The 16,525-nt window shown below is 41.0% G+C and overlaps 3 protein-coding genes across 6 annotated transcripts in view; 1 reads left to right on the plus strand and 2 right to left on the minus strand.

The window, feature by feature from the left end:
• The window catches only part of LOC310868617 (CCR4-NOT transcription complex subunit 3-like), a 49,740-nt gene extending 48,555 nt beyond the window's left edge, over window positions 1–1,185 (minus strand). For all 4 annotated transcript variants that reach the window (XM_083779075.1, XM_083779074.1, XM_083779073.1 and 1 more), the window contains exon 1: window positions 1,025–1,185. The gene's annotated coding sequence lies outside the window, so the exon portion shown is untranslated. The remainder of the gene's footprint in view (window positions 1–1,024) is intronic.
• Window positions 1,186–5,505: 4,320 nt separating this feature from the next.
• Window positions 5,506–9,163, minus strand: LOC310865039 (coiled-coil domain-containing protein 106-like; the record flags this gene model as incomplete). Its single annotated transcript, XM_083773982.1, has 6 exons — window positions 9,145–9,163; window positions 8,397–8,600; window positions 7,566–7,712; window positions 6,945–7,115; window positions 5,945–6,105; window positions 5,506–5,661 (listed from the first exon to the last, which is right to left on the minus strand). The coding sequence occupies exons 1-6, from the start codon at window positions 9,149–9,151 to the stop codon at window positions 5,506–5,508; spliced, it is 846 nt and encodes a 281-aa protein (XP_083630108.1). The 5' UTR covers window positions 9,152–9,163.
• A 2,691-nt stretch (window positions 9,164–11,854) lies between these two features.
• On the plus strand, window positions 11,855–14,186 carry LOC310859987 (transmembrane protein 238-like). Its single transcript, XM_083766751.1, has 3 exons — window positions 11,855–12,021; window positions 13,277–13,468; window positions 13,915–14,186. Exons 1-2 carry the CDS (start codon window positions 11,871–11,873, stop codon window positions 13,435–13,437), a joined length of 312 nt encoding a protein of 103 aa, XP_083622877.1. The 5' UTR covers window positions 11,855–11,870; the 3' UTR covers window positions 13,438–13,468; window positions 13,915–14,186.
• The last annotated feature ends 2,339 nt before the right edge of the window (window positions 14,187–16,525 follow it).

Raw genomic sequence — 16,525 nt, forward strand, 5'->3', positions numbered from 1 at the left:
CTATTTTAATAGATAGCCTGATGTTTAGACAGATGCAAGGTTAATCGTTTGCCTGGTATCTTAGAGTTGTATCGAATATGATTTAAATAAATAGCATGCCATTTACTAGACAGATGCTACTGTAGGTTCATGGTTTACACCTGGTATCCTAATTTTAATGTACACAATTTAGATATCATCATGTTGTTTAGATAGGTTCATTGTTCGCATGGTATCCCATTAGTTTCAATGTATGTACAGAATGTAGAGATGCCATGTTGTTGAGACAAGATGCTAGTTCATTCATTGTATCCCATAGTTTAAATGTAAAGAATGCTATTTTGATAGCATGATGTCTAGACAGATGCTAAATTCGTGGTTTTGCCTGGTGGTAACCTAGTTTCTTTCAGCCACTGTTCTCTCTGCCATCTATTAAAGTGATCATTTATCTTGCTTATTATTGAGCGTCTGATAAGAATGCCTAAATTGTAAAATGCAACAAGATAAGACTGGTCTTGATCTGCACCCAAGACTATGTACCACATAAGTGTGTGTGGACAGTGTGGCACTTCCACAAGAACTCACTCCTCCTCAGCCAAAGTTATAGCAGCCACGTTGGCACAAAGAAAGTTCAGCATCTCCTATTAAAAGATCAACAAGCAACTTGACCCGTGAATGCGGAGATCACATCTACAACCGGGCTATACTCTGCCTCTGACAGTGACACTGGCTCTCACAAAGTGGGGAATCCATCAGGGATATTCTCTGGGTTCCTTGAGAGGGGGGGTTCCAATCCAAATGGACCCCTTTACAGGTCTGTAACTCAGAGAGTATATACAAATGGAACGGGTCCATTTGGTTCCATTCGTATACTCTCAGAGTTATGGGGGGACCTGGGGAAAAAAATTAAGTTTGAGAAGCAACTGGGTTTATCTTATGTGATGTGCTGTGGAAAGAGGAGAGACAGACACACACACAGGGGGAGAGAGAGAGAGGCAAAAAAAAGGTAAATAAATAACCGTCTCTGGTTTGTTTTTTAGTTTACCTGGGTCTTCCCGGGTTAATTTCTCGTTTCCTGGGCGCTCCACTCTGCTAAAACGTGAGCCTCTCCCGTGCAACGGTGCTTTCTCCGTTTTTATTTTTTATTTTATTTTTTATTAAATTCCCTTCGCTAAACAATCACTCTGAACATCCAAGATGGCTGCCAGGAACACCTCCTCCTCTTTCGGATGCCCTGGTGGACGCGCGGTCCCGCCTCCCGCGGGGGCCCATTGGCCGCTCGCGGCCGTCCCCGTCGCGCCATTGGCTGGGCTCGGTTGTCACTCGTGGCGGACGGAGTTTGCTACTTCCTTCCGCGCAAGTCTCGCGGTGATTGGACGGATTGGAGAGGTGAAAGGTAAAACATGAGTTTTTGGAGAGGAGCACACCCCCCTCTGTTGGGCACAATTATTTTATTTAATAGATGTACTGCATTATTTATTGTCTCTTGATACCAGTGGTGGAAGAAGTACTGTTTGTTTGTTTGTTTGTTTGTTTGTTTGTGTTTTACTTATGGAAAAGTACCAATTCCATAATATAAAAATATATTCAATCAAACATATTCAAAATGTTATTAAAATGAAAAACACAACAAAATATACTTAAAGTCTCAAAAGTACTGAACTTATTAATGACCCATTTAACTTTTTATTTCTTTCCCCTTCTTTTCATGTTTTACTTTTTTCAGAAATAGCTGATCTATAAGTTTCCCTATGCAAGGCACTGTGAGCTAGTAGTTAACTAGTAACTAAAACTCGTAGTGGAGGGAAAAGTAGTCTACAATATTTGCCTGTCTGAGGTGTAGTGAAGTAGCCTGATTCTCCATGTATGGCTCTGGCTATCCTGGGTGAGTGCTGCCGCTTTGGCATGGGATCAACTTTGACCAAAAAATGCACAATGAAAAAAAAGTATGGCCAAGGTTCTATAGCGTGTCTTGAGGGTTGAGGATGATGTCAGATTGACATATGGAGCGTGTCACAAGGCATGATGTCACGAGGCGTGATGGACTGACAATGACAACCATATATGGACATCTAAGGGTATCTATGATGTCACGAGGCGTGACCATATATGGAGGCGTGATGTCACAAGGCGTGACCATATATGGAGGCGTGGGTGAATAACACTACCTGACGGAAGGGAGATGTAGGTTTTCATAGTAGGCTAAATGCCAAATGCGACCTATGGTCGCAATATTAATAGCTTGAAGTTGAATTTAAATAGTGCCTTTTGTGCAACCCAAGCGAAGAATGCTTTACTTCAAGATAGAAAGACAATGATGAATGATCAACAAACAGCTTTGCCATAAGCCAAAGTAAATATACCTCAAAGTTGTACTTATACGTATACCGTTACCGGTAGTTACTTTCCACCACTGAGGGTTAGCATTCTCCGTTTGAGTCAACTCACTCAACTGTGAGGTTGTGTGAGATAATTCTGCCTACCGGACCAATGGGGATGGCTGGGCACATTCAGTTGCCATTACAATTACCCAATTTCATGTTCAGACCAGGGATTGTAGCTACTGGGTTAGTAGGTATAAACCTCAGTTATTCAAACCACAGAAATGCCTGGCTCAAAGGCCCTCCAAACCTTCAAAACCACCCACCTCTTCAATATGGCTCCCCTAGCCATGAATAGAACCACTGAGACCTCCTGGCAGTTCCCTAATATGATTAAACACACACATGGATAGAAAATAGTATTAGTGATGAAATCATTATGCAAACGAAAATAAAAGCCTAGGTACAGAGTAACATTATGGAAAAGATGAGGAGCATAGAGCAAATAAGTGCAGGGCTGATACAAAATAAATCACCCAAGGAGCTCATTACCAATATGTCCCCAGTGGATTGATTAAGTTTGATCATATCTTATCAAATATAAAACATCCATATTTATTAGTCAGTCTGGCCCTCAAAAGCAAAATGTGTAGTATCTGGAGCGTAGTACTCCATTCTGCCACAGGGTGACAGTATACGGCTTGATTTCACAGCATCTCTTTAAGCCTATTTCAGCCCATCAAACTCAGCTCCTTTTTGTTTTAGAAGTGTGGACATACTGGACAATAAAATATACACACATCTTCTATTGTGCATTTCTGGATACTTAGATCAGTGGTTCTCAAATGTCAAATACCCCAAATGTATGTATTATTAATTGTAAAAAAAATGTATAAAGATGTCAAGTATTTCTTTTTTTTACAAAAATAGCTTTATATATATATATATATATATATATATATATAATCATACAATGAATCGTGGTGCAATACATTGTGAACTTATAGATCGGCTACTTTCAAATAGCCCAAAAAATAAGGGCTTGTAAACTGTTCTTCGTTTTTCTGGGATCTCCTGGAGCTACAAAGAAAGACCCCTGGGGGTCACTGTAATATAATAATTATTTTTTTTTGGGGGGGGGGGGGGGGGTCCAATTCAAATATGATTATATGGTTGCGGCCTGAAATGGTTGAGAACTGCGCTATACTGATCTCTCTAAACTGTCTCAGTTGAGAAAAGAAGTTAACAAAATGTCACCCGTTTATTATGTTACATAATCACTATCTTTATAATATAGTAATTAAAGACGTCATTGTTTTCAAAGTGCTTTTATTTGTGTGGGTTGTGGGACTGACCGTCAGTCATTTCTTACAACATTAACAGATTAGCATACAGCTTATCAACCACACACACACAACAAAATTAAATTAAATTAAAACATTACCACAAACAACTTTTCTTTTCTACAAAAATAATGTATAGCCAACTTATTATGAAAACTCTCAAGAAAACAATTATATTAATCCAAAATATACAACTGTCTGTTTGACCCATCTATTACGTGGGTATGGGGGAAAAAATAAAACAATCTGCACATGTATACAGTATTTGGAGTAAATCCCCTCAATTACAACTTAGACTACGCTATAGGAAAGAAAACGTAAGATAAATAATCAACTGAAATCGTGCTGCTGAGGTACATGTAATTGTAGGACATCTTTGTTACAATAAAGCATTGTTTTACCGAAATCTGATTCATACTTAGTTGCACGGAAGAGGTAACAAACCTACAATCTCACGACACCTGAGGTGCCATTTTTGCCACACAAAACCGTTGTGTGACAGAGCATAATATATCGTTAGCCTCATAGCCTAAATGCCCAATATCTTTTGGGCCAAATTGACATTTCTGCCTAACTCTACTCTCCTAACACTGCTGCTCCATTGTGACTTGCTCCATGTCCTCCGCCTATCAGAATGCTTGCTACACAAAATCACTTTCTGTTTAAGTCAACTTTTTGTCTTGGGCAGAAACGATTTTTTTTATGTAACAGGCATTGATAGGAGTAGTTAGGCTGCGGCAGATAGATAAAAGGCAAACAGGACTTAGGTAAAACAAATAAATGAAAAAAGTCTCATGATTGCCCAAGTCAACTAGATCAGTGGTTCCCATACCTTTTAACCCGTGACTCAAAACAGAAATTAGATGTTTGGCCGGGACTCAAATTACTTTCACTACTTCTTAAAGGACCACTTCACCACTTTTCAACCTATCTTCATATAATAGGTCCTCACTAATAATCATGAAAAAATGGCACGATTTTTTTCTACTCAGTCTGTGTCTCATAGGAGGGCTGTGGGCAGTTTAGAAACCGTCTTCCAGTGACATCATTAGGCAGATTTATTTTTAAACAAGATTTTCATTATCGTTATTTCATTATTATTCTGAACTGCCCACAGCCCTCCTATGAGACACAGACCGAGTTGAAAAAAATTGCACCATTTTATCATGATTATTAGTGAGGACCTATTATATGAAGATATGTTGAAAAGTGGTGAAGTGGTCCTTTAAACATGTTTTCTAATTTATGGAATTTCTTAGATTATTTTTTATTTTATTTATTTATTCATGAAATTAATTTGAAAAAGTAATTTCATGAAATATTTAGCTTGTTTTGTTTTTTTATATATATTTATTTTAATAATTTTAATTCAAAACAAAATGTAGGAAACAAAAAATAAAGGGATCCATAACATTTTGTCAGTGACCCACAAATGGGTCCCAACCCAGTGTTTGGGCATCTAGATTATTTATCTTCTAATTTGCTGAAAACCTTAAAGATGGAGTGCCATGATATTTTTTCCGCCCCTAAAACATGATCATCAGGTGCTGATTATACTATTTTTTTCAACAACAAAAAATAAGTGTACAGAAATTGTTGTGGCCACACCCACCAGTTACGTATACCTGGTTTTCACCTGAACTTAAGCCTCACCCAAAGCTGTTGTTGTATGATAATGGAGGAGGGGTTAGGAGAGGGGATGATTTCATGACGACACTAAAGTGGTGTATTTCGATTGGGCCTTTCGACTCAAAACAGTACAAAAATCACTGCACTCCATCTTTAAAAATCTGGCTTAGGGCAATTATGCTATGAGGCTAACGAAATTAGGCTTCAACTCTTGTTCTTGTGCCACAGGTCAGTTAGTTACGGAACCTATAGGAGATGGGCAGTAGCTTATGGGTTTTCTTCATGGCCTGGACATGCAGGTGAGTCGGCTCGTCCATGGCCTTGTAGCAGCGTCTGGCGTAGTCCAAGAGCTTCTCCTTCGATGCCTCAAACTCACCCACCTCAGCTACCTGGGGACAAGAAAGTTCACAAGGTTTATAAACCATTAAGACCTGAGGCCGATTCTTCAAATACCTTCTCAAATTAGTAGTTCTCACAGATTTTGTGCCATGGACCCCCTAAAATGATATGTATTCTATGACTGTACCTTGTGCTGTTTACATTTCTGACTAATAAAAGTATTCAATCAAACTGACAAAGATATGAAGGAAAGGAATAGGGGGATCTAGACAGACAGACAGAAGAAAGAGACAGACTGACAGAGAGATGAAGGAAAGGGAGAGCCAGGAGTACCTTCTCTGGTGCGACCAGCAGCAGCTCAGCGATGGGGGAGGTGGAGGCCATGGTGTTGCGGTCGACCCCATGAACCTGGAAGGCTCGGGACATGCTCCTCACACGCTGGTATGTCGACAGGATCTTCTTGTAACGCATCAGCACGCCGTCCGGGTCCTTCACTGTAGGTGTGAGAGATATGGGAAGGATAATGCATTAGTAATGAGAGGTTGCAAGTAGATGGTAATCTAAGGCAGGGGTGCCCAGAAGGTAGATCGCGATCGATCTACCAGTAGATCACAAAGGCTTTGCAGGTAGACCACATGACATGCCCCAAATTATATATCATTAAAAAAAACTACGTGTTTGTCTTATAGTATGTAACACAGTTACATACTATAACTGCTGCTGTTTTCAGCAATGGGGTAATACTTTTTTGGGTGAGTAGGTCTTGTTGAGCTGGTCATTGTGAAAGTAGCTCTCAAGTGAAGAAAGTGTGGGCACCCCTGATCTAAGGCATCTAGTAAAGAAAGACATCTATCTACTTAAATTGTAAATGCCATAGTTACATTTGTTTGTTTCTTCCTTTGGAGTTACAACTGGGTGCACATAGCGGACAGGGGTAATATTGCAGTCATTCCTGTACATACAAGTATGTGTCTCTGTTACCATGACAACCAAAAGTGCAATTATTAGGCAACTATTTGTGTTCGTATAGGATCAGTTTGTAACCACTTTCACCCCTGCGTTCATATTTTGGGCATTTTTAGTTGAAAATCAGTTGATAGTTTTTTTTTTTTAGAATCGAAAACTGCCGATCTACTGTATAAGATCACAATGTAGTCGAGATGCGTAGTGAGCTTATAGATGAGCTATTTTTGAATAGCCTATAAAATATAGCTTAAGTGGTTAAATTATACCATAGTGGAAAAATGTCCATGTATATGTGGAAATGAAAAGGTTTCTAGTCTATTCTCTTGTTTTCTGGTGTATTCTCCGGCGCGGGATCAGCCCCACTCACCCCTCTGCCTCTCGCGTCCATGGGTGATCCTGAACACCCTCCTCATCATGGGCTCTCTGGCGCATCTGCCCTTCTTCCTCTGCCCTTTCTCCACGGAAGAGTCTTCCTCCTCTTCATCCACGGTCTCCTCTTCCTCCATGTATTCTTCCTCTGCGTAGTACTCTTGCTTGACTATGGGAAAACAAAAGAATGATCAAATCAAATTCTTGTTTGACTACAGCCAAGAATTTTTTATCAATAGACAAGTGAATAAAATAAAAATAAACAACATACAATATGTCAAGGAGCGATTATTAGCAAATCAAAAGCCATAAGTACTTTTTTATGTACATGTGTACTACTGGAAGACATGCGGCAAAGGCCAGCAGCCTAGGTGCCCAGACGGTTGAGATAACCGCTCGGGCCGGGGGGGGGGACTTTTTTTAACCAGCCTACATGTGCGTTCCTCGGCCACACGCGCGCACAGCATTACATTCACAGAATACCGTCCAATGATAGTTATAATTTCTTAACGATCGATTAATTGATTAACGATGAACTATTAACATCCCTTTGTTGTGTACATGTTCATGGCCCATAAGCCCTCCCCTTCACCCAACCCTACATGGCATGCATTCTCACCAGGGATGGTGGCGGTGCTGCTGCGTCGGGGGCGAGGAAGCGCCCGGCGTTTGAGGGTCATCCCAGACCTGGTGGTCATGGGGGAGGGAGGAGATGGCGAACTGGCTGGCTGCTCCTTCACTGTCACGCCATGCTGGAGGAGGTCCACTGGTCAGTGAGAGAGGGAGAGAAAGAGACACAGACATACAGAGACAAGAGAGAGAGAGAGGAAAAAAAACTATTTCTCAGTTGGGAGCAGAGGGCAACTGGGCGTTCCCAGACCCAGACCAGTTCCACAGAGAGGAAACACAAAGAGCAGGCAGTTATATGGATGTAGTAAGGGATAACAGGCCATTTCCTAAATGCTATGCATACGTATCGTTTTAGGAAAAGAGGGGACAAAAAGAAAACAAATAAATAATCATACACAGATAGGGCACAGCATTAGAGGGCAGAAGCCATGTAGACTTCCATATTGTAACATTGTGACGTATGGGTGATTTGTATATACTTATAATTGTACGCCTGTGTCAACAAACAGATCTACAAGGTCACACAATGCATCACAAAGTTAACCAATAACTGCTCCGGATGAGCAGGTTGGTGCCTTGCATGGATTCCTCTGCCGTCGGCGTGTCAATGGGTGAATGAAATGCTACATTGTAAAGCACTTTGGATAAAGGTGCTATATAAATGCACCATTTACTTTGTAGGCTTGTCTTCACCAAGACAAGACCTACATAAACCCTATAATGTAAATGTTATTGTTAACACAAATGCAACAATTCATTGGGCTATTTGAACATAATATCACACACAGTAGCCATTTGGGACTACTTAGCTAGTACTTACCCTCCTGGCCTGAGTGGCCTCTCATGTTGGAAATGAAGCAGCTCATTTGGCAGCGCAGGAAGTTTCGCTCCTCCTCCAGTTCCTCGATGCGTTTCTGCAGCCAGGCGTTCTTCTCCAGGGACACGTACAGGTGGGTGCGCAGGTTGGAGATCAGCATGAACGGACTGTACTGAGGAGTAGGCTCCAGCACCACAGGCTGAGGCTCTGGAACAACCACACAGGCAGACACAATGCTGTTTTCCTTCGAGTATTTATTTATCACACTGGAACAGCTAAGCAAACAGCACATTATGGTCATGTTCATCAGTGTTATATGTTTAAGTCCCCTTGAGACGGAGAGAAGAGAAGAGAAGAGAAGAGAAGAGAAGAGAAGAGAAGAGAAGAGAAGAGAAGAGAAGAGAAGAGAAGAGAAGAGAAGAGAAGAGAAGAGAAGAGAAGAGAAGAGAAGCAACTCTGAAGAATGTTAGACTTTATAGCTTAGGTTTCATGAATCCCGGGCCTTGGTCTAATTAGTATTAACACTGTAAATATTGGCATCACCATCAATACTTCAATAGGCTATAACATAATTGCTATGTTACTGTAGCATGATAACTCAATGAACTACACCAGTGGTTCTCCAAGTGGGCGTTCCTTGACAGGGTTTACTTAAGTTTGTGGGTCCTTCAAACTGAAAGTATAAAACTATAAAGGTTGAGAACTAGTGAGCTCCAATATATATATATATTCCAACCTGCCATCATCATACCTTCCATTATGTGCTGGCTCTGGTTGAGGTTGAGGTGGAAGCGGCCAGGTGTTCTATCCATTCTCTCCTCATAAGGAAAGGAGACCTCATAAGCATCCAGATACAAGCCTCCACCTCCTCCACCTCCTGTTCCACTTACAACTCCTACAGGTCCTCGAGGGACATAATGACCTGAGAGTGACACATATAGACACATGTACGCACACAATTGCAAAAATTAACAAAAACAACAACGAAAATAAGTGTATCCCACGGTTCCCTACCTCCAACCACTTGTACTACTTTGCTTTGCCCTACCTACGACTTTAGTGAAAATTGCAGATCCAAGAGCTCGCGTATCCGTATCGTGTGAATCCGTGCGGCGATGTGGTATTTTAAGATATATTCTTTTAGAAAACTGTTATCACATGCCCAAACTAGGGACGCCGGGCAAGTGGTCAAACAAACCATTAAACAACACAGCTTAATAAACTGGTGGAATTACATTAAAACGTGGAAGCAGCCAAGCAACCTACCAGCTAGGTAGCTCATTGAGTCGTTGGTTATTACCTGCAGGGTTGGTGTTCCGTGAAGTAGTCGGAGGGTTCATCTCTCTCAAACTCCGTCAAAACTTAACTTAATGAATGAAGTGAATGTTTAACCGAAAAACTGTCGCAGGAACCCACTATTACCGCGTCTGTTTGGCGCAGAAGAACGTTGTAAAGTGTGCGTATGTGTTTGGTAATAGTGCAGTAATGTGTTTCAGTCTCACTGCAGCACACATGTGGCCTCCTGCAATTACCTGCTTATTAAGACAACTCACTGCAGTTGGAACGCTTCCGTGTACGCATGCGCACACGACTGTCGCCTCTTAACCATCCAAAACTAGACATTTAGTACTGATTTAATATGACACACAATGTTACTTGTACTCTGTTACAAGTAAAAGTCCTGCATTTAAAGTTGAATATCTTTACTTGAGGAAAAGTACAAAAGCATGGGCAGCAAAATATTCATACAGTAGCAAATCTACTTATTATGCAGAACGGCCCATTTCATAATCATTTTTTATTGGACTGTAGGCGGCCTAATATAACGCACGAATGAGCCCACGTTGCAGCTGGTAAAGTTTTGGATGATTATCATGATTTTAATTAGCCTAGCTACTTTGTAGCCTACTGTGGAGCTGTAATAATACATAATTAGTTAATATAACTTTTCAGTTTTATATGCCTATTTTCTAAATCTGCAAACTGTGCAAAGTAACTATAATTAAAGCTGTCAACTGTAGGCTACTTTCATGCCAATAGCTTCATCTCAGAGGTAAATTGTACTGTGTGCTACTTACTATTAAATAGTAATGAGTAAACTTACATTGGTTGGGAGATCGATAGAATCAACACATCTATATAGTAGATCCATTCAGGTTGCTTATCCACAGACCTCCAAGGTTGATGGCATAGATATAAGCCTATTATATTAGGCTACACTATTGCAACTGAACATAATTAACTGCACATTACTGCAGTGTGGACAATACAGTTAGGGGTCAGTGTGACCTCACCTGGAAATAAAGAGGAAGGAGAGAATGGCTAGACCATGTGGATTTCAAACTTTGAGATTAGACCATGCATGGGACTGGGAGCCCAAATGTATGGCCTCCCTAGATATAGTGTAGGTACAGAGGTTTGGGACATACAATTGTTTAAAATGACACAATGAGTTAGTAACAATAAACTACTAATCTCATTTGGTTGGGAACTTGGGGACTGTACCTTCTCCTGCAGACGCCTGGCCTGGGGGTCCTTAGATCCAGCAGCCAGATAGAAACATGACACCGTTGGGTGTGGTGCAGGCTAACCTCGCGTCACCAGGCTTTCCGGGGCAGGTTACAGCCAGGTAGGGGGGGCGGAAGAAAAAAACAACACGGAAGGAACTTGGACGGATCGGAGGTGATTCTTCAGACCTCCGCAAAAAACTTCTCCAGAATAGAACAACTGACAACACGACCCAGCGTCTTCTTGCAGGTACACGGAACCAAGTGAGTTGAAATACAATTTAAAATAATCGATAGATTTGCGTTTATTTGCGCCTGCAGACTGCAACGCTTGACAATTAAGTTGCGACGATTGTGTCTGCACCATGGCGTATTGTACTGTAGTAAAGGGATGTAACCCTACACTTTAAGCTGCTGCCTGCACCGCCACAGACAGCGATATTAGCTTTAGCGATCACAACCAAAGGTTACTTTTAAAGCACAAGTTGTATTCGCATAATGAAGCTCATCATTATTGTGCGTCATAGGCTAACATTCAAAGACTCAAAACATGCAGGTAGATAACGGTATAGGGCGGCCCCTACTATATCTTGGTTATTGGAATCTGGAGAATGTTGTGTTATCTCCAGTTAAACACACACACAGTCACACACACACACTTGCTTTTGTTTGCTGAAAGGCATTTCATTGAGTCATCACAACTGCCTGGCCATACATAATGTTTAGTGATCATCATCCATTTTTGCCTGTTTTGAGTTCCCTTCCTTTCCTTTGTCCCCGCTTTGGCCTACTGGCAGTGGGAGACGTAGAATGTGCATGAGATTGTCACATTGATGTCAGTATAATGATTATGTTGCCTCATCCTAACTGCTACCCTCATACTTGTAATTCTGATGTTCATCATGTTTTCCATTGCAACCTCTCCTTTGCAGGTCCCACAGTCTGACTGTGATCCTCATTTCATCTCATCATGGGTTTATGTGACCGCCTGTCCCACTGTAAGATAGCCCTGGTCTTTGCTGTGCTGATGGATATATTCGGTGGTGCAGCCCTGCTGGTCGGAGTCTTTGCTCCCCTGGAAATCAAAGGTCGAGACTTTGGAGACCTGCTTGTTTATACAGGTACTATGTTATTGTTTTTGTTGTTTTAAAGGGTTTTCCGGTAGATGCAAATGTAAGGTGTACAGCATTATATACAATGAAACAACAGTGAACTGAAAGCTAAGTGTAAAATACAGCCCTGTAGTGCATACAGCAGTTGTGGGCACAGACATTATGAACTACTTGTAACAGCTTAATAGGGTGTGCAGTGTGCACCCCTGTTTCAATAATGAGAGAAATTCCTTGATTGATGTCACTATGGTTCTCCTGTAGTTGAAAAAAATGGCAAGGTTTGTGCAATTTGATGTGTTTATTCTCCTGACAGCACTGCTCAGCAACCTTTATTATTATTATTTTTTAAATAATTTTTATCCCACAATTTTGCAATCAATTTTTTCACCCAGTGTCAATTATGTAATGTAATCCTGGGTGCTACACTTCCTCTGCCAACCTGGGGGGGCAGCGGACTGACCTCATGCTTCCTTCTATGCATGAGGAGTCCAAGCTGCTTCTTTTCACGTGACAGGGGGGAGTTTACCCGGCCGGACGTAGTGCGTGGAAGGAACACGTTATTCCGACCAGTTCCTTTCCCCTCCATCAGTTGGAGCGTTGTCTATTCTGCATCAGATGAAGATTGTTTAGGAGGCGTTTATTTAGCATTTATTTGTGGTGGTACTTGTAGGTCGCGGTTTCCATGCGGACAGAGAGCAGGGCTGCACAAGGCAATTGAGTCTAGATCGGCACAGACTCGCTCTTGAGGGCTCTATAAGCCACTTCCACTCAAGGCTGCTTGGTTTCGGACGACACTTAATATGGCGCAGCCTCGCGTGAACGCGCATATCGAGGGCAAGTGTGTAGGGCGAGTGGCGAGGAGCTGGCTTCAGAAAGGGGGTAGGGGACACGGGGAGAACATGCAAACTCCACACAGAAAGGCCCTTTCGCCAACCCCGCCTCGGGTATGGGCACTGATGAGGCGGAGGAGGGAACACACCCACAGTGGGAATTGAACCCAGGACCTTCTAGCTGTGAGGCGACAGCACTACCAACTGTGCCACAGTGCTCAGCAACTTTCTAGTGAAGTTCTGTGTAGTTTCGAATCTCTAGATCCATGATTTAAGAAGTCGGTGTAGGATGTCGGCCGATGGCGTTGCTGGTGGCTCATTACTGTATGTCAAGTTGAGTTTGCTAGTTTTCAGAATATTCTATATGTAGACCATATTTTGTATTTGAATTAAACTGGCCTTAATTCCATAACCCCCTTGCCGTGTCGTTGCAGGGGCCCTCTTTGTACTAATGTCCCTTGCGGGCTGGGTGATGTGGTACAGTGGGAACATCGAGGGTCTTTCCTCCCGTAAAGAGCGGGGCCACATCGGCAATGCCATCGACCATCTGGCTCGCACCCTCAGCCGCAAGATCCGCACTCACCACCACCGCTGACCCTGGGTTTACGAGGTGGTTGAATTCTCAGGTAGGATTCTCTTAGAAAGCAGAAGTAAATTGAAAACATTGAAATTCTGTCTTGGGTCGGGTGTAGAGACAGGTGATGGTTCCTGTAGTGTACAACAGCAGTGTCAAATGCAGAAATGTGTGGAGGTGGGTTCAATGGTGACTAAATTGGTAAAAGGGTTAAAACCAGTTGGCCACCCTTGAAAATAAAAGAAAAAGGCTGCAGAATGCAGTATTTTACATATGACTTAGTCTTTGAAAAGTCTAAAGACAAAAAAGGCCAAAGGTCTAGGATTGGGAAGGTAACTTTACTCCTGTCTCAATAAAGAAGGAAATACTAATAGTGGGGAAAACCTTGTCATTTTTCTGTTAAAGACGAGAATTTGTTGTATTTTTGTATTAGTCATGTGTGTATTATTTACTGTTATTCTTTGACATTCTTTCCTTTTTTCTATTTTTTTTAAATAGGCTTTATATCTTCTTGGATGGAATACCATTTCTACAATCCCTGGATTATCGTAATGAATTCCTTTCATTTAAAAAGAAAAAGCGTGTTAACAGACTCTAGTCTAACCCGTTAATACCAGGAATGCATCTGTCATTTTAGATTCGAGCTTTATATTGTATATTGGCAACATGCGTTTTTCAGAAAGCTCTTAGGATTTAGAACAGTGGTTTTGGACAGTGGTTCTCAAAAATAGCAGATATATAAGCTCACAAGCACGTAACTTTGTGCCGCGCTGCAAGCAAGTTGTACATGTGCTATTTTTGAAAAATCTTGAATACAAATCTTTTCTTGTGGGGGTACCTGCCATTTTCATATGGGGGGGGGGGTCCACGGCCAAATATATATCATTGTGGGGGTTCTTTCCTTTGTCTTATGGTCATCCAAATAATTTATAAAACATTGTTGCATTTAAAAATTGTGGATCATGGTAAATTTGGGTTGAAAGTTGGGGTACCATTGAAAACCTATATAACGCAAAAAATAATAAATGTAATTATGCTAAGTAGCATGTGCGTGTCAAACTATGGGTTATTCATGATTCTGATTCTGATCAATTGCAAGCATTAGTTTTGCACAAAAAACACTCCTTTGGCTAAAAATGGCCATGACTGTCATCACAAATGTGACATTTGGGCAGGTGGGTATGGCCGAATTTAGCCCAAGGAGTGTTTTTCGTGCAAAACTAATGCTTGGAATGGGTTCAGAATCATGAAAAATCTAGTTTGACATGTCACATTCTACTTAAAACAAACCTTCAACCCTTGAATTTACCATGATCCACAATTTTTCAACACAACAAATTTTAATGTTATTTGGATGACCCTACTTTGAATAATTTATTTTGGGTCCCTTTTAGCTTAGATTGACTGGCCTATAATTAATGGGTTAAACGTGCCAAAAACATTTCAATTCTAAGAGTGCAGTGTTCTGACTGCCATGCTGCTCATGTTTCTGTCCTCTTCTTTTATACATGGGTATGCTTGTGAACGCTTGTTTTTTTTCACGTGATTGTAAATGTGACTGAATTTAATGTGTTGCTGTTGTAGATACTGCATTATGATGTGTTGCTCTTGAATGTTGACCAGTTGAGTCGACCTTGTTTCAGTAAATTGTCATAAATATCTAAATTACTTGGATCAATCTCTATTATGATTTACATCTGAGCTAGTTGGCTGCCCTTCTTATCCAGTGGTTTTAAAGTTCTAATTGTGTCATGTTTAGCTGACACGGCAACTTACAGGTGGGGGCGCCAGTGTGCAAAATATGCTTCAACTGCACAGATGAGAGCAGGGGTTCTCAAAGTGGAGTCCAGTGTCCTTGAGAGGATTCCCCAACAAAAATTAGTTCTTAAAGCAGTTTTGAAGCAAGAACTGGGACAAAATGTCTTCTTTCCAAGGTGCTACGTTGCATAGAAGTGCACCACCTTCTCCTTATCGTATAAGGAAAATCAGGTCACTACCATGCTGACTTGTGGAAGTTGTGGTGGTCATTTTTGTCAAAATTATCTTTCTGCCATAGCAAACAAAATGAGCGACAATAATATTATCAGAAATAGCCCTGAAAAATCATATAAACAGCTCTCTTGTACACCTGAGAGTTCAAATGGACCCTATGGGTGAATTTTATTTCATTTGTATACTCAGAGTTATGGGGGTCCTTGAGAACCACTAGTACTAGTTTCACATGTGTCATAGTAAATCAGTATCATACATATTCTAGTCATACATAATTGGGTATTGATCAAAATAAAAACATTGTAAGTGTAAATAAAAATAATCTAAAATGAGTCTTTCTTTGCCACGGACTTTCCGTGTACAGACATATTGACCCCTGGAGAAGTTATATTCAAAGTAAGCTCAGCTAAACAATTTAGATAATTGGAAACATTACAGTACAGTAGCCAAACTGATCCTGCTCTTACTGTACCATAAAAAGTACATAATATGAGCTATATAAGGTTTTACAAAATCATCGCACAACAATACAAAACAAATGCATTTACTGTATATATTATTATCTTTGGATCCTTCCTCAATACAAAAAAGGAGATGAGAATTGCTCCTTTTTAAAAATAACATATATTTTTTTTTATCAGGTGATGAGACAGCATGGACGTATAGGCATTGTTCAAGATGTAGACATTTCTAGACCTGACAAAAAGAAAAGAAAATGTGGGGGATTCTGACAGGAAAATGTGGGAACCCCATGTTTACACTAGTCGAGGCTACATAATCACACAGGATAGCGATGTGATCACAGAGCCTTTCTGTCACAGAAGTCACTACTTAAACCTCACTCATAGCAAACGTTTGCTATACGTGATCTTCATTTGATGATGATGAATGCCACAGACGAAGTCTTTCGTCTAAGTACACACTATTGATCCATAATGTATAAATGATAGATAAGGGTTCAGGACAACGAGGCCTTTTCGTGGAGGGGTCAGAATGAAATTTGGACTTAGACTGTTTTTCGTGTGTGGTACTCGAGTGTGGTACTCGAGTGTGTGGATCCATCATTGGACCCGCTGTAGTCGCTTGTTGAGAGTGACATGTCAGTGGTGGCTTCATA

Source organism: Protomyctophum parallelum (assembly GCF_964188405.1).
Source record: "Protomyctophum parallelum genome assembly, chromosome: 1".
NCBI classification, from domain to species: Eukaryota; Metazoa; Chordata; class Actinopteri; order Myctophiformes; family Myctophidae; genus Protomyctophum; species Protomyctophum parallelum.